Source organism: Cornus florida, unplaced genomic scaffold (genome assembly GCF_030987335.1).
Source record: "Cornus florida cultivar Cherokee Brave unplaced genomic scaffold, ASM3098733v1 CherokeeBrave_3.0.0_Hap2_Chr04, whole genome shotgun sequence".
Lineage (NCBI taxonomy): Eukaryota > Viridiplantae > Streptophyta > Magnoliopsida > Cornales > Cornaceae > Cornus > Cornus florida.
This window is the reverse complement of record NW_026775574.1, coordinates 93,531,114-93,553,515: the sequence shown is the minus strand read 5'-3', so window position 1 is coordinate 93,553,515 and position 22,402 is coordinate 93,531,114. Positions and strand designations below refer to the sequence as shown.

General features: G+C 36.8%; 3 protein-coding genes across 3 annotated transcripts; all 3 read right to left on the bottom strand.

The window, feature by feature from the left end:
- Positions 1 to 10,776: 10,776 nt before the first annotated feature.
- LOC132303970 (uncharacterized) lies at positions 10,777 to 16,013 on the bottom strand. Its single transcript, XM_059801431.1, has 2 exons — positions 15,903 to 16,013; positions 10,777 to 13,238 (listed from the first exon to the last, which is right to left on the bottom strand). Exon 2 carries the CDS (start codon positions 13,177 to 13,179, stop codon positions 10,963 to 10,965), a length of 2,217 nt encoding a protein of 738 aa, XP_059657414.1. The 5' UTR covers positions 13,180 to 13,238; positions 15,903 to 16,013; the 3' UTR covers positions 10,777 to 10,962.
- LOC132305376 (uncharacterized) lies at positions 15,996 to 17,054 on the bottom strand. Its single transcript, XM_059803024.1, has one exon. It carries the CDS (start codon positions 17,052 to 17,054, stop codon positions 15,996 to 15,998), a length of 1,059 nt encoding a protein of 352 aa, XP_059659007.1.
- Positions 17,055 to 17,057: 3 nt separating this feature from the next.
- On the bottom strand, positions 17,058 to 20,476 carry LOC132305375 (uncharacterized). The gene is made up of 2 exons (XM_059803023.1): positions 20,243 to 20,476; positions 17,058 to 18,278 (listed from the first exon to the last, which is right to left on the bottom strand). The coding sequence occupies exons 1-2, from the start codon at positions 20,474 to 20,476 to the stop codon at positions 17,058 to 17,060; spliced, it is 1,455 nt and encodes a 484-aa protein (XP_059659006.1).
- Between the last annotated feature and the right edge of the window lie 1,926 nt (positions 20,477 to 22,402).

Here is a 22,402-nt window from a genome sequence, read left to right as displayed (position 1 = left end):
GGTGTGCCGGGTATGTCGGTTATTCATTTGGGACATTTCATTGAGTTCGGCACTCTTTGAAATGCAAGGTTGATCATTTTCACAATTTACCGTTTTTCAAGCCGGACGGCCGCTACCGATATTGTCGCGTACGGGAATTTTGGTTGGGTCCATTTGCATTTTATATATTTTATTTTATGTGAATTATGTAGCATTCCTAAGGTGGCATATTGTATATGTATATGTGGTATGGAAATGAGAGTAAAAGAAAAAGGAAAAAGGAAAAAGAAAAGAAAATTGGTGGGACCCACCACCTATTTTCTAAATGGTCTTGAGACCACATGTTGATCACCCTTATTCTCTTTCCCAGCTAGTCTCTTGCTCTCTCTCATTTTTTCTTCAATTTTCTTTTTCTTTTGGAAGCAAATTTCAAGCTTTGATTCCATCTTTAATACTTGCCGGATTTAAGTGCCGTTTGAGGCAAAACGAAGCCCACGACGAACTTTACGCATCAGTACAAGCAATTCCAGATTTGGTGCTTCCTTTGGCCTTCGAATTTTGAAACCCATTTTGAGGGTTTTTCGCATTTTGGAGGTAAGGGCCCTTAATCCATGAAATCTTGTGCTTTAGTGAGTTGATTTACTTGATTTATGTCTTAGAATGCTTAATTATGTTAATTATAGTTCAAATTGACTTGATTGAGATATATGAACATGTGAGAATGTGTGTTAAATATGTTGTATGAAAAACATGCTTATATGATAACCATAGAACTATGTGGATTAAATGCTTTATGTAAAGAACATGTTTATGTGTTGATTTTCATATGCCGAAAATGTTAGAATCTTGTTATATGCCGTTATGTGGTAAATCCTTTGGGAATTTTTGTGACCCATGCCTTGTTAGTTAAGTTTGAACTAGTCGTGGGATTATGAACATGGACATAGCATTGATGCATTCATGCACTAGCATTAGGCATGAAAGGGAAGAAATCGTTTTGAAAAGAAAAAGAGAATTTTGGAAAAGTATTTTAATGAATCGGTTTTGTGAAAACCCGATCGCCGCGGGGGTACCAAAGGGCCAGAAGGTTAATACAGCCTAAAAGGAACTAGGGAGATTGCCCTACACCAAAGGGCGGGTTGTATTAATAGTTTACAAGTGATGGTTTTGATTTTGAAAACGGGGAGCGACATCGGCATGTATTGCATTCCCATTGCATTATGTTACTTATGTGGAGATTGATTATTATATTGTGGTTTCCCTATATGGCCTGATCCCCATTCTCATTGCTCTATTCTATGTTTGGATTCACGGGGACACAAGAAACGTGTCTTAAGTGCTACCTACTGAGCTTTATGCTCACCCTATTATTTAATAATTTTTTTTTCAGGAAACGAGAAAGAAGTGGCGGATGACTTTCCACCACAGACCTAATTTGGATTAGAAGACTTCTTTTTGCTATTTTTGTATTAAGTCCCATATTTTTGTAAAATCTTAATTTGTTATATTTGGTATAAAGATTTGTGAACTCTTGTTATTGTAACTATATTTTGGGACTGTAATTATGATAATTTGGATTAAACGGTATGTAGATGTCCTACCATGAGATGAGCCATGTTGAGGCATAATGAACGGATGGATGGGATGTTGGAGTATATTAATTGTATTATGTGTTGGGACAGGTTGGAGGTGTTTTGAAAGGCCAGGAAGGGCCATTGCGTTTTTTTAATTTGAGCAGGTGGTTGTAGTCCCCTTTTTAGGGGAGGTCATGACAAATTTTTTTTTTTTTTTTTTAAAATGGTATCAGTTTAGGGTCGTTACAATTGCACTTCATGACATTGTGGTAAATTTGTGATTGGTTGATATTTGCTACATATTTGTTTTTTGTGGTTGAGAATGTGCGTTCCCCTACGGCATGATCCCGTTCACTTTTTATCTATTCATTGTATAGATTCACGGGGATATAAAAAGTGTGTCTTAGACACTTCCTATTGAGCTTATGCTTACCCCATTATTTTTAACATTTTTTAGGATACGGAAAAGAGGTGGCGGACGACGATCCACCACAATTTTAGACGAGCTTGGAAATCTATTTTATTTTGCTATCTTTTGTATTATAACTCTAATATTTGTAAATGTAATCTTAACTATTTTGTGAAACTTTAGTTTAATTGGTACAATGTTGTAAGCTATGGACTTTTAAAGTTTAGTTATATTTTATGGACTATAGCTTGATGTAACTAATGTGTGTTCCTTGTTTGGATGACATGAAGGAAGGGGATTTTTGATATGTAGGTGATCATTTTGGGGAATGTGATATAATAATTGTTATATTGTGCGTTGGACATGATATGTTAGTTTTAAGGCTCAGTGAGGCCATTGCATTATTTTTTTGTATTTCAATATGTTGTAGAGGGAATTTTTCTGCGCAGGTCAAGCCGTAATTTTATATATTTATTATTATTATTTTGGTATCCTTTTGGGGCGTTACAAATTTGGTATCAGAGCGATAGTTCGAAAACCATTAGGACAACGGGTAGAGGCCTACCTAGGATTATGGGAAAGGTGGATTGAATTGTTTATGTGCTTATGTGTTAAAGTGTTTATTATTTGAAAAGCCTTCTTATTTGATTAAGTGTTTATGTGTTTACGGTTTTAAAAAGGCATGCTTATTTGCTAAGTGTTCATATGCTTATGTGTTTAATTGCTAAAATATGTGTTATATGGCCATGACGATGAAATGTATAAATAGTTGAAAATATATTAATTATGATATGATGACAAGTGTGATTTAGGTGGTAACGACAAATGGTAGACACGGTGTGTGCAGTTTTATTTTAAATGTTAATGTGACAAGTAGTACACGGTAGGTGCAAACATGTCTTGTATGTATTGTGACGGTTATATAGGCATGGTTAAGCAAGTATATAATAATAATAATAATAATAATAATAATAATAATAATAATGAATGAAAGACGGAGTGTTTAAATTTTTTTTTTTTATTTTTTATGATGGGACACAATTATATCTTGGTATGAGGTACGGTTATTATGTATATGTGTTCACGTGTGTACATTCGGTTGGGTATGGGATGGTTAATAGTACGGTAGAGTACTTGTTGCGGTATTGATGGTTGTGTGAGTTTTGACCTGAGTAGCCGAGGAACTCGGTTGCTCAAGGGTTGTTGGGTGTCAATTCTTATCGAACTAATGGCATAGGTCTTTAGCTTGTTGATCGAGCTATTCAGTGCATGGTTGCTTCATTTTTCTTCTTGTTTTTAGGGTGTAGTGCTTGGGGCATAACACAGTGCAATGTCCGGGATGTTGGAAAAATATATGCTTCATGTGATATTTAAGATATAACAAATCTTATACTAATATGTCATTAGATAATTAACAATATGTTAAGAAATCATTAATTAAATATGCAACTCTATATTTAATTAAATATGCAAAATAAATTAATAAAATCATAATAATCAATAAAGAACCTGGACCGAGGCTAGTATTGAATACTATGTCCTTAAGACAGATTCGCCCCGCTATGGTGCTAACGGACTCAGTGGCGTCTATCTCCCAGGATACAACGGTCTACATCCACCAGTAGCAGCACTACAAACTCGTGGATACGGCGAACCTCCTCCGTGTAATACTCTCTCTGACTCAAAAATGCATCTATATACTATATAAATGCTGAATTGGGTGTAATCCGAACCAAATGGTTCGGACCAATCTTAATATGGCTCGATGAAATTGGATTAGGGTCGAAGTGGCTTGAACCACTTAACCTATGGTTTGAACCCTCTTGGGTTGGGTTCCAGTCTAGAGAGGGAGATAGAAGAAAATGAAAATGAATGACTTGCAAATGATCCAAAGGGGGGTATTTATAGAAATAGAAATGCCTTTTCGGATGGGGTGCGTCTTTTCATCATTGGACACAACCATTGCAATAGGTTGCAATGGTTCACATGGTGTCTATTCACCATTAGACACATCCATTCCAATAGGTTGCAATGGTTCACATGGTGTCTGTTCACCAATAGACACATCCATTCCAATAGGTTGCAATGGTTCACATGGTGTCTGTTCACCAATAGACACATCCATTCCAATAGGTTACAATGTGCCTTTTTGAGTGGGTGCAACTATGGGTTATGATGGTTCGGAAAAAGGTGTAACCCTTTGGAAAAAACTAAAAGTGGTTTTTTAATTTAAAAGGTGTAACCCTTTAGAAAAAACTAAAATATGGTTTTTTAATTTAAAAGGTGTAACCTTTTAGAAAAACTAAAAAGTAGTTTTTTTTAATTCAAAAAACCAACCACCCAAAAACCCTACTCATTTGTGAAACCCATTTAAATAAGCCCAGCCCAAAATTAGGCCTAATCCAAAATTCCAAAAAAAAAGAATAATCTGGACTTTACAATTAGGCCCAAGCCCAAGCCCAAATCCTAAACTCAGCTTATTTAAATTTCAATTTGTTTCAACATTTTTTCCATGTGGGACAAACACTTCCCACATTTTGCATACCCATTTAGGCTTATCAAAACACCACACTTTGGAGCTAATTTCTCATTCATCCGGAAATGGATTTCAGAAAGTAAATATACTACGTTCATCTCCTTGCGGAGAGAAACGCGCTTGTCTAGAGATCCGTAAAAAATTATTAGCGGAATCTATTTCAAATCTCATCCAAAGTTTATGTTTTTAATGCTCCCGTTTCCAACACGGGATGAGACGTACAAGTTTCAGGTGTTAGTGTATGGGTTTTTGTGACTGTGGAGGTCAAGTGTGCACTGTGGGGGAGAGGTATGACTTTAGGGGGTTAGTATTTGTGACTTGGGTCACGGTTTGGTACTAAGGTTCTCTTCGAGTCGGTTTGTGATGATTGTGATAGAGGTTGCTTGAGTCATCAGTGTAGTCTATGGATTGTAAATGTGTATTTCGAGCATTTTGGAACGACTTAAAGAAGTGTGTTGGTTTTGACTGTCGTGGGAACTTGTTGGATTCTGTAGGTCTATGGTGATTTAGGACAGGTTACCGGATGTAGATCATTTCATAGTCTTATAGGAGTCTGTTTTAGAGACTGGTTTGTCGAGGAGTGATTCACATTTCGAAGAGTTATAGGAGTGTGTTGCGGGTAATTGACTCTCAGTGAGTTGATTGTATGGCTCGGTGGATGAGCAGGGTTATAGGTTGGCATGGTTATTGAGAGAGTCTTGAGATGGCGTATAGTGATCAGTTTTAGCTGTGTAGTGCAGGGTTGCACGATGAAGCAGGTAGTATGGGGTCATTAGAGTGTTTGGTTATTTGCGGATGAAGTGATAGCTGGTGAGTATTGTGTTATCAAATAAATTGTGTTTTAGAATTTGAAAGCTGTGGATTAGGGTTGTATTTTAGATTGCGTCTGGAGTATCAAGAGATAGTGCTTGTTATTTGAGGATTCGAAGAGATAGACTAATGATTGGAGTGATTGGAGCAAGGTTGACCTTGTAGGTTAGTTGGTAGCCCCATTTGATTTTTGTCGGGGCCAAGTATATTTTAAGGAACGGGAATGAGGAAAAGTAATGATGTTTAATTTAGGGTATGAAGTTTTCTTGTTTGGATGCGTAGATCGCTCAGAAAGAGTGGTTTGATGTTGTCAGTTAAGCGTTAATGATTGATGGCATCGTTGATGGTATTGAGGTGACAATTGGGTGTTGAGCATTTTGAGATTTGTGTTCATTTTGTTTTGAGGGTTTTTCAGCATGACATTGCCGTATGGAGGTTCTTTTCTAATGGTAAATAGTGGTCGTTATGGGAAGTATCGAAAGTAATGTTTATTTTCTTGTTACGATGGTGTTGTCCTAAGAATGTTTGAGGAAGAACCACTTGGTAGTGGCTTGATGGTCTGGTGACATGAGAGGTACGAGTTGTCCTTCAGGAAGAATGGTAATAGAGTTGTTATAGTGAGATGTTTAGTGTTGATGAGCAGGACGGTTTAAGGTTTGACCCGAATGTGATTTGGGGATTATGAATTGTTTGTTGTATGTTGTAAGGTAGGTGATGGGGTTGTGCGCCAGTTGAGGCGATTGTGGTCGGCTTAGTCTTTAGAGTCAGTTAGGACGATGTTGCCATATAGACACTTTTTTTTTTTTCTTTCTTGTGGCGAGTAGTGGATTGTTGTGACTAAGGTCACGGGTCTTGTGTGCACGGTGTTCGAGGTAGTGTCGCCTTGAAAGGTGAAAGTGGAATGGGTGGTAAAGTGTCATTTTACGGCTTAGAGGTTGTCATTTGGAGTGACGGTTTCCAGATGGAACGGGACACGATGTCCGAAGGGCTATGTTTGTTTCTAGTGTTTGTGTGTCGTAAGCGTTGGTACTTTTGTCTGGTTGGTTTTGGTTAGCAGAGGTATCGCGGTGTGTCGTATGCGAAGTTTCTATGTTTATAGTGTATGATGAACCGTTAGTGGCAAGGTCGCCTAGAATTGAGTTCGTAGTTCCGTACGGGTATCCGTTTGGTTCTTCTCTTTGTATGTAAGGAGTTTAGTTTATCTCAAGTGAGATTGAGTGTCCATGGTTGGACAATTGGTGTGTAGAGTGTGACAAGGTGTCGGGTGCATTCAGGTGCAAGTTGTCAGTCTCTTGTGAGAGTGGGGTTTGTTACCCTTTCCGTTTGTTCCGTTTGTTCTAGTCCTAGCAAGGGCGTCGTTTGTCGTGAGCCTTGTTCTCCATTTAAGAGTGGTGCGCGTTCGTGGGTGGACGGACCTGTGTATGGTTTGTTATGTTATTTGATTTCATCGGTAAAGGTTTGGTTAGTTTGGTCGACTCACTCCCACAAAGGGAGATAAAGTCATTGGTTCTTTGTGGTGCTTGTTTTGAGAGTGGTTTAACGGCACAAGTTGCCGAATAGGGGTGGCGTTTCCGGTGTCAAGTTCTATCGGTGATGGCTAGGGGTGTGTTGTGAATTGTAAGTTCGAGGAGGTGATGTGATGTGAGTCATGTACTCGGATGTTTTTATAGGCGTTTGATTCGAGCAGTGTCCTAAGGACAATGGTCGATGTTGTCTTAGAATTACATGATTAGAGAAGGTAAATGTGTGATTATATTGAGGAATAATAGGAATGATTGGCTTTGGTTTTGAGGTTTCAGGTATAAGATGGTTGTATTGTGTGTTTTGAAGAGGTAGGAATTGAATCGAATGATGACATGGGATTGTTTACCTGGTATGGGTGTTTAGAGAAAATGAGAGATCTTATATACTGGTTAATGATTGTGACATTTGGTGCTGTGTTGTTTTTAGCTTGTTATGGGTTGTATGATTGAGGCATGATTGGGACTTTTAGAGTAGGTATGTAACTGTATAGCTATTAAGGATTACGTAGCATGATGGATTGATAGTGAATGGATCTCATTGTTGTTTTGTGGACTGTGTGAAATTGTGTTTGAGGTTTAGACCTGAGGATAGGAACAACGTCTATGCTGAGATTGGATTGAGGATGAGAATGGCCTGGCCAACCATTTCTCCTGAACCAGTCCCTCTTTAGCACAATGTCGGGTCAAAGGTTACTAATTGTTCGATTTAACAGGAACAGTGAGAGTATAGTATTGCGCGATATGTCGGTGTGACAGGGTGGATTTAGATGGTTACTCTCGGGTGACGAGGTGTGCTAGATAGGACTAAGTGTTCGATAACGGGTTTGTGGTATAATCTGATTATGGAAGATTTTGTTTTGAGGATTTATGACCTGGGTACAAGATAATTTGTTTTATTGTTCTGGTGATTCATGATTATGTAGTCATTGGGAGATTCATTATTTAGTCAACTTGAGGATGATAAGTTTAGTGATTACCATTTGGTACGGTTGGTGGTCGCTTGTACTGTAATGCGATGGTATAGCTATGTGTTAGATAGCGAGTGTTTGGTTTGACAGGAATGTGTAGATTTGAGTTGAGTTTGGTTATAAGATGGACAGGGTTCCTTGTCTAGGGTTTTGTGTGTCCTTTAAAGGATTAGTTGAGATCGGATGTTGTCATGTTCAGAGGTCTTGTGATCGTTCTTCTTTCAGGCTTCGAATGCCTTGTGTGGCAGTGCAGAGTGGACCGATGTCCGTTTTGAGTCGGGTATAGAATCCAACGATTTTGTGTTATGATGTTGTGAGTGATGAGTACCCTAATAGGGTGGTGAGCATTGGGTTTTAGTGGCGGTGGTGTGTGATTGCCTATTGGCATCTGGTGTCAAAGGCAATAAGGTTGTTGAATTAGTCCTGCGGTTTGATGAAGTGTTTCTTGGAAAGGTGTGTGGCTGTGGGCCTCCTTCTTTAAGAAAGGTAGATTTCGGGAACGAAATCTTTTAAAGTTGGGGAGAATGTAATGTTTGTAATTTGTTTATATATATATATGTAAAGTTAAGTTAATAAAAAAATTTATTTGCCCTGGGACCCACCACAAACATAAGTCATTACAAATGACAGATGAGTTTTTACAGAACTCATTAGTTTTCTCTCTCTGCGCATCTCTCCTCTTCCAGTAGCTTCATTTCTCTTTTTCTTTTTTTCTTCTACAAAATTCAAGTTTCAATTAATCTCTCATCTCTTGGAGCTTTTGGGAGCCGTTTGCGGCAAAACGGAGAGTACGACGAGATCTACGTGTAAGTCCAAGCAATTCATCATTTGGTGCACTCTAGGGATTTCGAAATTCTAGGGTTCTTGAGCTCAAATTGGGGCTTTTTCTCTCATTTGAGGTAGGGGTGTTCTAATGCATGAATTCTTGTATTTTTGTGAGTTTCTAGCTTAAAATGATGCCTAACATGTTTAATTAGTGCTAATTCTTGCAAAGATTTGTTTTAAATAATAAGCATAGAATGTATGTGACTACTCGTTAATTGTTTTAAGGTGATTTAGCATGCTTACATGTTTATATGAAATTGAAACTATATTTTACATGCTAGTTATGCAAATTTAATATTAAATGAGAACTCTATCATGTAGTTTATAAATTTGTCTTGTATAGTATGTGTGAAAGTTATATGATTGGGTTGATAAGTTGAAGCACAAGCATTCATACATTCATTGGGAAAGAGAAAAGGAAAAAATATATATATTTTTAGAACAAACGAAATTGTTTTGTGGAAAATATTTTCTAAAAGTGTTGCGAAAACCGGACACCTAGGAGGCGCCTAGTGGTCCATGATGTTGGTGTAGTCTAGAAGGGAATGTAGTTGAGTTAACTAGGCCGGATGCGACGTCTTGAAGGTGTCTTGTGGTCGTGGATAATTAACCAACCTTCCTTTCATGACGCCTTGGAGGTGCCTTGAGTCAGATTGCACTAACGGTTTGGTTGTTGAAACGGAAATGTTTCGGAAAATGAGAAGTGACATTTGCATAATATTGCACTTCATGATATTGTGGTAAACTTGTGATTAGTTGATATTTGCTACATACTTGTTGTCGTGATTGAGAATGTGCGTTCCTCTACAGCATAATCCCGTTCACTTTTTATCTATTCATTGTATGGATTCACGGGGATATAAGAAGTGTGTCTTAGACACTTCCTATTGAGCTTATGTTCACCCCATTATTTTTAACATTTTTCAAGATACGGAAAAGAGGTGGCGGATGACGATCCATCACAATTTTAGACGAGCTTGGAGATCTATTTTATTTTGCTATCTTTTGTATTATAACTTTAATATTTGTAAATGTAATATTAACTATTTTGTGAAACTTTAGTTTAATTGGTACAATGTTGTAAGATATGGAATTTTAAATTTTAGCTACATTTTATAGACTATAGCTTGATGTAACTAATGTGTGTTCCTTGTTTGGATGAGATGAAGGAATGATATTTTTGATATGTATATAATCATTTTGGGAATGTGATATAATAATTGTTGTATTGTGCGTTGGGACATGATAGGTTAGTTTTAAGGCTCAGTGAGGCCATTGCATTATTTTTTTGTATTACAACAGGTTGTAAAGGGACTTTTTCTGCGAAGGTCATGCCGAAATTTTATATATTTATTATTATAATTTTGGTATCCTTTTTGGGCATTACAGTACTTGTGAGTTCCTTAGGCTTCAATCAATTTTGGGAGAGTTGTGTTTTGAATAGAAAGGTTCTTCAAGGCTGTTTTGTGACAATAAATCAGCCATTATGCTTGCTTCCGATTCTGTCTTACATGAAAGGTCGAAACATACTGAAGTAGACATTCACTTCATTCGAAAGAAGGTTCGATCAGGTATCATTAATCATATTTTTGTTCTCTCTTCAGAACAGACTGCAAATGTGTTCACAAAATCCGTTGGCCCTTCTCTTCTCCGGTCTTCCATAGTCAAGCTGGACTTGGTCAACATATTTGTTCCAAATTGAGGGGGAGTGTTGGAAATCATCTCTATAAGTTGACTCAATGATTATGGCAGATTTATTGAGTATTCATTATAGGCTAATATTTAGGAATTTTATTTTTATTCTGATTTGATTTTATTCTCTTTATTTTGATTTGATTTTATTCTCTTTTCATATTTATAATTTTCCTCTTATATATAATGATAGTTAGACACTCAAATTGAGTACCCCAATTTTACCAACTTGCTTTTAAAAGTATACTATATTTTACTATTGGCCATTTTTACACTTTCTCCAAAGTGTTGCCTGATCGCAAGGGTTGAGTGAGAGGGAGGGTCGATCATTTGCCTAAAAAATAGTAAAAGAAAGCTACATAGAAGTTACCAAAAAATCAACCGTCATCTAGTTTAAACTAAAAATATGATATTAGTTGGATTTAGATTGTAAGAAGAGATTACTGTGTTGTGTTTATAATTTTAATGAAAAGTATTATTATTCGATGAAATTGCTGAAAAGGGAGTCCAGTAAATACATCTTCAACGGGTTATTACTTAGACAAGAATCCTGGGTTATTACTTAGACAAGGATCCTCCCTGGCGATGGAGAGGTCCTGCACAGAATCCTGATTAAGATTATATCATTACTAGTGGATCCCATTTATCAATTCAATCTCAAAAAACTTTTAGGATCATTCTTAAAGGGCGTGGCTTCCACTTGTTCCTCACCGGGGTTGAAATTGAGAGGCTGGAATGATTCCAATTCTTGATATCCACCGCAGAAGCCAAGATGGACCATCAATAACCAAACCAAAGTTATGAGCTCTCCACCTTTATTCAGTTGTTGGACACGAGTATATGCTCCGCAGCGACTTGCAGCATAACACAGTAATTCTACCCAAACACTGCTTATTGTTTCCCATTTATCTTTCTCGACCAACTTTCTTAGCGATTTAGCCAACTGCCATGCATCAAACAGCACGGATTTCACGTAAATATCTTCCTCGAAATTAAATTTGGTATCAACTGACAGGATAGTGTTGCAGGCTCTTATCTGTTCGTCCTCTTCTGATTTCTCTTTGCAGAAAAAATTAACAGCAAAGATACTTGGACGAGCTCGAGCCTGTTCCTGTTGCACTTGTGATTTCCTTCTCTGAAAGATATGCTTGGTCTCGGAACAGGTATGTATGAATCTTATATACCCATCACCTGCCACTGCAGCCATCATTTGTTGCTGCATAATTAGAAGATATAACATGTAATCTGATAGGAGCTTCGAAAAATTACGATACTTGCCAATGTCGTCATGGTCGTCGTCACCTGTACCAGCAGCAGCATTACTTTTACTGTCACTGTAGCAGAGTTCAGTTGCAATGTGCCACAATAGAAAGCTTCTATCATATTGGACTTGTTCAACAGAAGGAAGTAGATTGTGGTGACCTCTCTCACGAAGAACCCCTTCCCCTCTGCCTGTATAGATCTCCTTGGCACTAGCTACATTTAGCCATGTAATAGCTTTAGTTTGCAGCTCCTTGAAGATGAAGTTTCTTAACTCTCTGGTGAATGATACCCTTTTCACGTACTTGAGCATATCAAAAACGTTGGTAAGATGAAAATTATCGATTAATTTTTGCATCCATCTTGAAGGTTTATGTATGCAATAATTTATCAAGTTGAATTGCGAGACAGACTCGGACCAACCATGGTGCAAGAATTTCCCAATAAGCCGCATCACCATACAGCAAGGATGAGGAGGCTTTGCTGCATCGGCAATCGTCCTCCTCCTCTTGACAGCTAATAAGAAGTTGAGCATTTTTTCAACCCAATTTTTAACCCAAGTACTAGTGGACCATATGCTCAGGAGGGTAACAATGGTCGAATTAGAGAAAAAGGGCATTACGATAGCAATTATATCGAGGACAATGGCACCAAGGAGCAAGACATAGCTAATCCCAACATCAAACCCATCGAATCGCTGCTTCTCCTCGGAATGGAATAGTGCAAGGGCTACAACAACTGAACTGAAGCAAACAAACCTGCAAATGTAGCCTAATTTGCAATGCACCACATGCACCTTGGTGTAGAGAATTTCATACATGAGATTCAGTTCAAGCTCTATAATTCCAAAAGCATCTCCTGCCAAAATTGTACTGAAAAAGTATTTGTCATTATCCAGCTTGAAGCTCACAATGGAATTAACAGTCAACTCCTTCAAACTACCAAAAAAGGATTTAGCAGAATGTATCACCTCTAACTCCGTCAAAACACGTGCATCTTCAGCGCCTTCTTGATTATTCCAGCCCATAATAGCCGTGCCAGAATGGAACACTTTTACGACCTGGTGGTAGACAGGAGGAACACGTCGCATGGACTCCCGTAAATTACCAAAGCTTGCAAGATACAAAGAACGTGTCCGCTCAGAGTATTTGATAATTCCTGCTACAAACACGAGCATTGTTGGGATCCATAGCTTGTTACCGGGTAATGTCTGAAAGAAGACATAAAGAGCAGCTAAACACTGGACTACGAGCGCAAGCAAGTGCCTGAGCCACAGCTCATTATCCTCGAGAGCAAAAGCAGTTATGGTATCAAGGCCACCGAGGTGCACCAGAAAAAAGGTAGCCCAAAATGCCTCAAGGTCTCCATTGTTGACTGCACCAGAAGTAGTGTTGTTATTGCTGTTGGAGATGAGCCCAACAGCAACGTTGGCAGCCCAATCTGCAAGCAAGTATGCCGACCAGAGGGATATGATTATCCAATTGCTTGACATTCGCTTTCTCAAGGGGCCAAAAAGTGTTAAGAAGGTTTGCAGTGAAAGGCTTGAGATAATGAAGGATCGGAGATCCCATTTATCCCAAAGCTTCTTCCAAGGGAGTTCCATGGTTGTTCTTGAGATGATACAGATGATTAGAAGCACAATTTAATGAATTTGCAGATAGCCTTCAAAGAGGATACAACCACTGTCAGTGTGGACATGGGAGAGTATACACACCAAATGCATTTTACATAAAAAGTCAATCATTCAATGTCTGCTAATTAAACAGTAAGATGGACACTTGGGGTGTTCATCTGTGAATCAGACCGATCTGTGCAGTTCAGATTGATTTTTTAGTCCGTAGGTTGCCATGTCTCTATCTTGGCTGAACTCGGTGGAGTTGTTGCACTAATGTACTACAGTACTTGTTTGTGTGTGAAATGTGACGAATTGGTTGTTTGCATGGTTTACTTACGTGATTGCAGAAATCAAACATTTTTCAATGAGAAATTAGGAACAGAAGTTGAAGCTGTTGATGTAGGAGCAACACTTACAGGAAGTGAATATTCACAGCAGACAATTGTACAAAAGTCTAGAAGCAGAAGCTGTTGATACTTTAACCATATGTAATACCCAAAATCAAACATTTGTTTGATTCAGCCAGTCACCCAAGTGAGCGTCTAATAAAAATTTAGAAACATTGGTTTGATTCAGTCAACCACCAAGGTTATGCTTTAATATGGTTCTTTATTTTAATCTCAATCTTAGGTTCGGATTGGTTATTTTAAACTAAATCAGTCCTAATGCTTCCAAAAAATATATATATATATAATAATAAACTGAACCGTGAGAACCAATAGAATCGAATCAAAATGTTTTTGCACTTTGTTTAGTTTATATTGGCTACCCTGTCTTGGTTCTTGCCACTTGGTGGGTGAGTGGGAGGAAGAGGTGTGAAAGGCTGGTGGCGTCGGGTGGTGGAGAGGTGGAGAACAATGGTGGTTGAATTGGGGTCACAGGGATTTTGAAAGCGGAGGCACCATTGTTCAAATAAGTGGAGAGATTGAGACATATTAACCCATTAAAAACAGGTTTAAATCACCGAATAAAATTTAACTTCCTAAAGAATGACCCAAGCATTGTCCTCCACGGTCAAAATCTCATTTTTGCTCTCTCCCTCCCATGCTTCTCCTCCATCTTTTTGCATTCAAATTTTTATTATTTGTTTCATGTACCAAATACTCATTCACAATTAATATTATCAAAATTAATTAATTAAACAATCGCCCAACTCACACACACACATCAAGAAGGCTTACAACACAATAACTAAACCAAAGGAGAACACACGAACTGTTTGACTAAAGTACAGAGAAGTGTAGACTTACTATGGGAAAATCCAGAGGGGAATGGCGAGTGTCTTCTCTTATAATTAAATTATTAAGTCCATGATGGAAAATTCATGGCAGGTTGGAGACAAAGGTAGGGTTTGATGAACTGTAGTTTTTGATTCTAGCATTGGTGTGTTTAATGGGTTTTTATAGATCACTCTCAAAAAGCATCGAGTAAACAGTACTTGTTCTTGGGATTGCTTGATATGTTGGTTTTGGTATTTGAGTGGACAGACTTTGAGCTTTAGTAAGCATGGGGTTTTTATAGATTACTCTCAAAAACTCAGAGCAAAGAGTATTTGTTCTTGGGATTGCTTGATATGCTGGTTTTAGTATTTGAGTGGGGAAAGTCAGACCTTTAGGCCTGGTTGGCAACCGAAAACTTTGTGTTTCTGTTTTAATCTGAAAGAGAAACTACATTTTTGTTTAGTGTATTCAATAATGATTGGAAGCATGTTTGATAACAATAAATTTGTTGCATGAAAACCTTTCACAAGTGGCTTCACAGCCCACTCTCTTCCAAAGTGAAAATCCCTTCACTTTAGAACCAAGGGTTACACAAACCCTTCTCTTAAATATGTCCATATAAATTTACTTGTCAGCAACTTAAATTCATTATCAAATTTACTGCCAATATAAAATTGTGTTCAGAAATTCAATAATTTCATTAAAAAGCTACAAAAATCTAAATTTACGGGATTTTGGAATCAAAACATATGCATCAGTACATTTTGGAGGATTTGTGCAGGGACAAACTCTAGATTGTTCTCAGTCTTCACCACCAACTCTCTACGGTCATCAATTACTTGAAATGTTAGAAACAGCATAAGTTAATGAGCAGCAAGATCACCGTTCAACAAGTGGGAACCTTACCTCAGGTCCTCACCTCAATATACAAATGTAAAATTATATAATGTCACATAATAATTATAAAATCATACCTAATGAACTTGTGCAATCTTAAACCTCTTTCAACTTCATGTTCTTGTCATTAAATTACAAGTTAATCATCACGTTTAACAAAAAACTTTGTATCTTAACCATTGTTTAAGATATTTATCGTAATTTGGTATGCAAGAGAACGCATGCAAACTCAAGTAAGGAAAACATGCATCCAACTTCATAGGTAAGGTACATATTCAACCAACCAAGAGGAGAACGAATCTAATAATCTTAAGGAACATATCCAACCTTCAAAAGTTTAAAAGATGTGATTATTTATTAATTATTATTACTGGATCCTTTTCCCCTCCTTTATTCTTATCATACTCTTAATCATGGATTTCCATTACCAATTTAGATTGTTAAAGATGGTCTCTTATGCTCTATAATAGTTCAAGCAAATGATTTTATGCTCTTAAGAAATCCTTATTCATCCCAAGACTTCTTACCTTTAAGGATAACAACTAATTAGTGCCATATTTAGAAAGAAAGGCAAGTGTTATTATATCTGATCACCTATTAGGATGTGCAACGGCCTTCCAGGCTGCAGTGATGGTCCTCAAGCTTTGTTGTCCCGAAGCTTACAAGAGAGCAGACGATTACTGAACACTACTGATTCAGCTTCGGCCATGGTGAGACATGTTCTTGGATTGTGGCGTTCACTTGTTCCTCTCCAGGGTTGAAAGTGAGAAGCTCTGAGGATACCGGTTCTTGAAATTCACCACACAAGCCAAGATACAACAACAATAACCAAACCAAAGTAATGAGCTCTCCACCTTTATTCAGTTGTTGGGTATGAGTATATGCTCCGCAACGACTTGCAGCATAACACAGTAATTCTACCCAAACTCTGCTTATTGTTTCCCATTTATCTTCCTCAGTCAAATTTCGCAGCTCTTTCGCCAATTCGCATGCATCAAACAACATAGATTTCCTGTTAATGGATTTCCTGTTAGCTGTGGGGAAATAACTTGTGGTATCAAGAGACAGGATGGTTTTGCAGGCTCTTCTCTGTTGGTATTCTTCAGATTTCCCTCTGCCGAAAAAATTATTAACAGCAAAGATATTTAAACAGGCTCCAGTCTTTTTTCGTCCGTGAAAGAATAGCATTCCCTTGGCCTGGGCACAGGTGTCCGTGAATCTTAAATACGCATCACCAGCCACTGCAGACATCATTGGTAGCTCCATAACTAGAAGATATAACATGTAATCTGACAGGAGCTTCGAAAAATCACGATACTTGCCAACGTCGCCTGTAACAGCAGCAGCTTCGCTTTTACGGTCATTGTAACAGAGTTCAGTTGCAATGTGCCACAATAGAAGGCTTCTATCATATTCGACTTCAACAGAAGGAAGTAAATTGTGGTGACCTTTATCACGAAGAAGCCCTTCCCCTCTGCCTGAATAGATCTCCTTGCCAATTGCTATTGCTACATCCTCCCCTGTGCTAGCTTTACTTAGCAGCTCCTTGAAGATGAAGTCTCTTAACTTTGTGGTGAATGCCACTGTTTTCACATACTTGAGCCAATCTAAAACATTGGTAAGATGGAAAATATCAATGAGTTTTTGCATCCATCTTGAACGTTTAGGAATGCAATAATATATCAAGTTGTATTGAGAGACAGACTCGGACCATCCACGCTTCAAGAATTGCCTAAGCCGCAGCATACATCAGCAGGGACAAGGAGGCTTTGCTGAGTCCGCAATCCTCCTTCCCCTCTTGACGGCGAGCAAGAAGTTGAGGAATTTAGCACTAAAGGATTTATCATCAGAACTGACACATAGTAAATTAGTACTCATGATGAGGGCAATAATGGTCCAATTAGAGAAAATGAGCATGACAATAGCAATTATGTCCAGCACAATGGCACCAAGAAGCAAGACATAGGAAATCCCAACATCAAAACTATGGAATCCCTGCTTGTTCTCAAAATAGAAGAGTACAAGGGCTACAAGAACTGAAATGAAGGAAACAAACCTACAAATATACCCTAATTTACTATGCACCACACTGACCTTGGTGTAGAGAAATTCATAGATGAGATTCAGTTCGAGCTCTATCATTCTAAAAGCATCTTCTGCACTTCTTGTGAAGATGTTTCGGCTTTCGTAGCGCTGACTGAAGCTTAAAATGGAATTAACAATCAACCCCTTTGAAATATTAAAAAAGTAATAAGTATGCTTCATCACCACTAACTCCGTCAAAACACCTTCTGCCTCTCCAGCAGCATCATCAAACATTAACTTCATCCATGTTGGAACAACTATTTTTGAATTGTACTCTTCTTCCTCGAATTTGGGGTAAGAAGAACCACGTCGCCTGGAGTCCCGTAAAATACCCAAGCTTGCAAGATACAGAGAACGTGTCCGCTCAGAGTACTTGATAATTCCTGCTACAAACACGAGTATTGTTGGGATCCATAGCTTGTTACTGGGTAATGTCTGGAAAAAGACATAAAGAGCAGCCAAACACTGGACTATGAGCGCAAGCAAGTGCCTGAGCCACAGCTCATTATCCTCCAGAGCAAAAGCAGTTATGGTATCGGGACCACCAAGGTGTACCAGAAAAAAGGTAGCCCAAAATGCCTGAAGATCTCCATTTTTGACTGCACCAGAAGTACTGTTGTTATTGCTCTTGGAGATGAGCCCAACAGCAAAGTTTGCAGCCCAGTCTGCAAGCCAGTATGCTGACCAGGGGGGCATAATTATCCAATTGCTTGACGTTCGCTTTCTCAAGGGGGCGAAAAAAGTTAAGAAGGTTTGCAGTAAAAGGCCTAAGATAATGAAGACTCGGAGATCCCATACATCCCAAAGCTGCTTCCAAGGGAGTTCCATATCCTCCTTTAGGTTCTTGAGATGAATACAAGCACAATTAAATGAATTTGCAGATAGCTATCAAAGAGGATACATGCATTGTCAGTGTGAATATTGGAGAGCATATACACATAATGCATTTTACATAAAAAGTCAATTCATGGCTTAGTATTTTAATCACTATTGATGAATACAATATTCATTCAACATTGACTAATTAAATTATTGAGTTCATGATGATGGAATTTTCATTTCTAAACTTTCTTTATAATTCAAGCCACCTGGAGTTCGTGAAATATTTTTACATTGATGGTGGCAGCTAGTGAGCAACAAGTAAATACTAAATAGTAATGATCTCTTACTCACCGGTGAGTATGAAATTTATCCACACCAAGTATAATAAAAGTTGAATATGATTGTTATTTTTTTTTTTTTGTAAATACCTTTTTAGTCTTCAATCACTAAATTACTAAATTTAAAAGACACTGGTATCATTTTCGATTGTTAAAGACTTATAATATACCCAAATCTGGAATTCCTATCAATCCCAAAGCATAAAATCATTCTTTGGATAGCCATTCTAAACAAGCTTCCCACTTTAGACAGGAAAGCTCTCTCCTACCTTCAAATCCCAAACTTTTTGTAGCCTATAGTTATCCTCTTTTGAATCAATCAACCCTCTTTTCTTCAAATGCGTTTTTACCTCACCAATTTGGAGCGACATTAAGACGAAATGTGGTTTTCAAATTGCTCCATCAAGCTGGAATAGCCAAATTAAATGGATGTGCCATCGGCCCATCACTAAAAAGACAAGAAGAATGGAAATGAAGTGAAAGAAGTTTGCACGCTTTGCATCTATATGCCACATTTGGATAGAAAGAAACAACCGATTCTAGACGATCCCATTTGCCATAAAGCTCAATACTCAGTAAAATCATCGAATCTGTTTGAGGTAAACTCATTTCATCTTCTATGAAGGACTATTCAATGGAGAGAAAAGCCAGGCGTGAATGGGACCTATGAAGCTCCTTCATTAGTTCCCCTCCCCGTCAGGCAGACACTAATCGGTAGCTGCTCAACTTTTGAGCAGCCATGGTAACTGGTTACAGCAGCAGAGAGCTCACTATTTTCAGTTAAGGGCGGTTCTATAACGGCTTTTGTTAAGAATTGTTGGGCAGGGTATGCCTTTGCCTTGTAGACAATTAGTTTTGTTTGGTCTCTTTGGGTTGGCCCTCTCCTCCCTGTTTTTTATTAGCGAGCCTAATCCTCCAGGCTTGATCAATTGGCATCTTTCAATGGGTTGTGATGCCGTTTGGATAGAATTTTCGAGAAATAAATAAATAAATTGAGACAAGCTCGAGACTATTAAGGCTTGACTCATTCATTTGTGAACTCAACTCGGATTTGTGACAAATATAGAAAGTTAGCGTTTGAGCTCAAATTGAGATCGTGAACTCATCAAACATATTGTTGATGATATATAAATATATGTGTGTGTGTGTGTTTATTATAGTTTATTAAGTACTTTATTTGTTGATAAATAAATGTAAAGATTGATTATAACATGAACCCATAAGACGTGTTCATAAGCTTAGCATGTCCGAGTTCAAGTTGTGTGCGCACAAATATTATAAGTTGCGTCTAAAAATCTATAGGAATCATGTGTTTATGAGTCTATACACGGCAGTTGAATTTGTTTATTATGAAGTTGCAGTGTACTCCACACAAGATTTTTTGAATTGAATTTAAATTAGGCTAATTATTATTTAACCTCACAAGGCAACATTAGAAAATTCTATGTATTATATTTATAAATTCTATTACATATCATAAGCATTTCTAATTCTAATTATTTTCTAATTTTTATGCATACATATAAATTTCTAATTATAATTAATTTTAATTATGAAATTAGTCTAATACCATTTGACACTACCCTTTTTGCACTATCCCTCCCAAGCTTCGAAGGCTTAAAAAACAACAATTAAACAAAAGGAGAACACACCAACTGTTTGACTAAAGTAGAGAGAGTATAGACTTACTACTGGAAAATGCAGAGTGGAATGGCGAGTCATCTCCTCTAATTCGGGAGTCATGCACACGACCTGTGTCCTCCGACCGGTTCGATGGAGATCCAACGACGGTGACCCACCCCTGATTTGATGGAAATGGGAGGTCGACGGCGGCGAATTCGGTTCGATGTTGATGATAAGGGTACCACTAGCGTAGCCATGTAAATTGAAGGAGACTGAGACAGAGAGGGACAGCAACGCCATTCAATGGCCGGTATAATTACGACGCGGCGTTGACGAGAACGGAGGCGGAGAGGAGAACTGGCGCGATGAAGACGAAGACCAGAGGGTGTAAACGGAGAAAGTGAATGTACTGTGCGAATCTCTCCGGGATGAATTTCCCGGCATCAACTGTGTGTAGATACGTAAACACGATCAAAACCCGAACGATTAAAACCCTGATGTGGAACTTAAATGGTTTTAAGGCCACTTACACAGTTACACGGCATTTTTCCTAAGTTAAAATAATAAAACATTTTTCATTGTTTTTTATAAAGGTAATATATAAAAAGTTCCACAATTATATATATATATATATATATATATATATATATATATATATATACTATTATTAAATGGGCAAACTGTTTGGTATTTATTTATTAATATAAAAAAATAGTTTTTATAAATAAAAAATTAGCTAAAAATTATTTTAAAAGTTTAATTCAAATTACAAGTTCCCTAATAAAATTTATAACAATTAATTTAAAGATTTTAATTCAAATTACAAATTACCTAATAAAATTTATTTTTATTGTCCCACATTGGTTTTAAGTAAAAAGAATTACATGGAAACCTTTTATAAAATTATAGACCTACAGAAATAATAATCACATCTTTCTTGGCCTTTTGGTTAAGATCAAGTGTAGTACAAAATTTTTTGGGTCGGCCTTCTGGCTAACCTTTCTTGCTGTTTTGGCTAAGATCAAGTGTAGTGCTACTTTTTCAACCTTTTGGTTAAGATCAACTGTAGTACTACTTTCTCGGCCTTTTGGCTTTCAGTATTTATTTATTAATATAAAAAAAGAGTTTTTATAAACAAAAAATTACCAAAAAATTATTTAAAGAGTTTAATTCAAATTACAAATTACCTAATAAAATTTATAAAAATTAATTTAAGGAGTTTAATTCAAATTACAAATTACCTAATAAAATTTATTTTTCTTTGTCCCATATTGGTTTTAAGTAGTAGTAAAAAAGATTAGATGAAAACCTCTTATAAAACTATAGAGTTAAAAGAAATAATAATCACACATTTTTTGGCCTTTTTGGCTAAAATCAAGTGTAGTGCTACTTTCTTGGCCTTTTGGCTTTCACGGCCTTTTGGCTTTTAGTATTTATTTATTAAAAAAAAAGAGTTTTTATAAACAAAAAATTATCTAAAAATTATTTAAAGAGTTTAATTCAAATTACAAATTACCTAATAAAATTTATAAAAATTAATTTAAAGAGTTTAATTCAAATTGCAAATTACCTAATAAAATTCATTTTTCTTGTCCCACATTGGTTTTAAGTAAAAAGGATTACATAGAAGCCTCTTATAAAACTATAGACTTAAAGAAATAATAATCACACTTTTCTTGGCCTTTTGGCTAAGATCAAATGTAGTACTACTTTCTTGGTCTTTTGGCTTTCAGTGTTTTTTTATTAATATAAAAAAAGAATTTTTATAAACAAAAAATTACCTAAAAATTATTTAAAAAATTTAATTCAAATTACAAATTAACTAATAAAATTTCATTTTTCTTGTCCCACATTGGTTTTAAGTAAAAAAAATTACATGAAAGCCGCTTATAAAACTATAGACCTAAAGAAATAAAACTAGAGACCTAAAGAAATAATAATCACACATTTCTCAGCCTTTTGGCTAAGATTAAGTGTAGTACTAAATTTTTTTGGGTCGGCCTTTTGGCTAACCTTTCTTAGTTTTTTTTAGCTAAGATCAAGTGTAATACTACTTTCTTGGCCTTTTGGCTTTTAGTATTTATTTATTAATATAAAAAAAAGAATCTTTATGAACAAAAAAATACCTAAAAATTATTTTAAAAGGTTTAATTCAAATTACAAATAACCTCATAAAATTCATTTTTCTTGTCCCACATTGGTTTTAAGTAAAAAAGATTACATGAA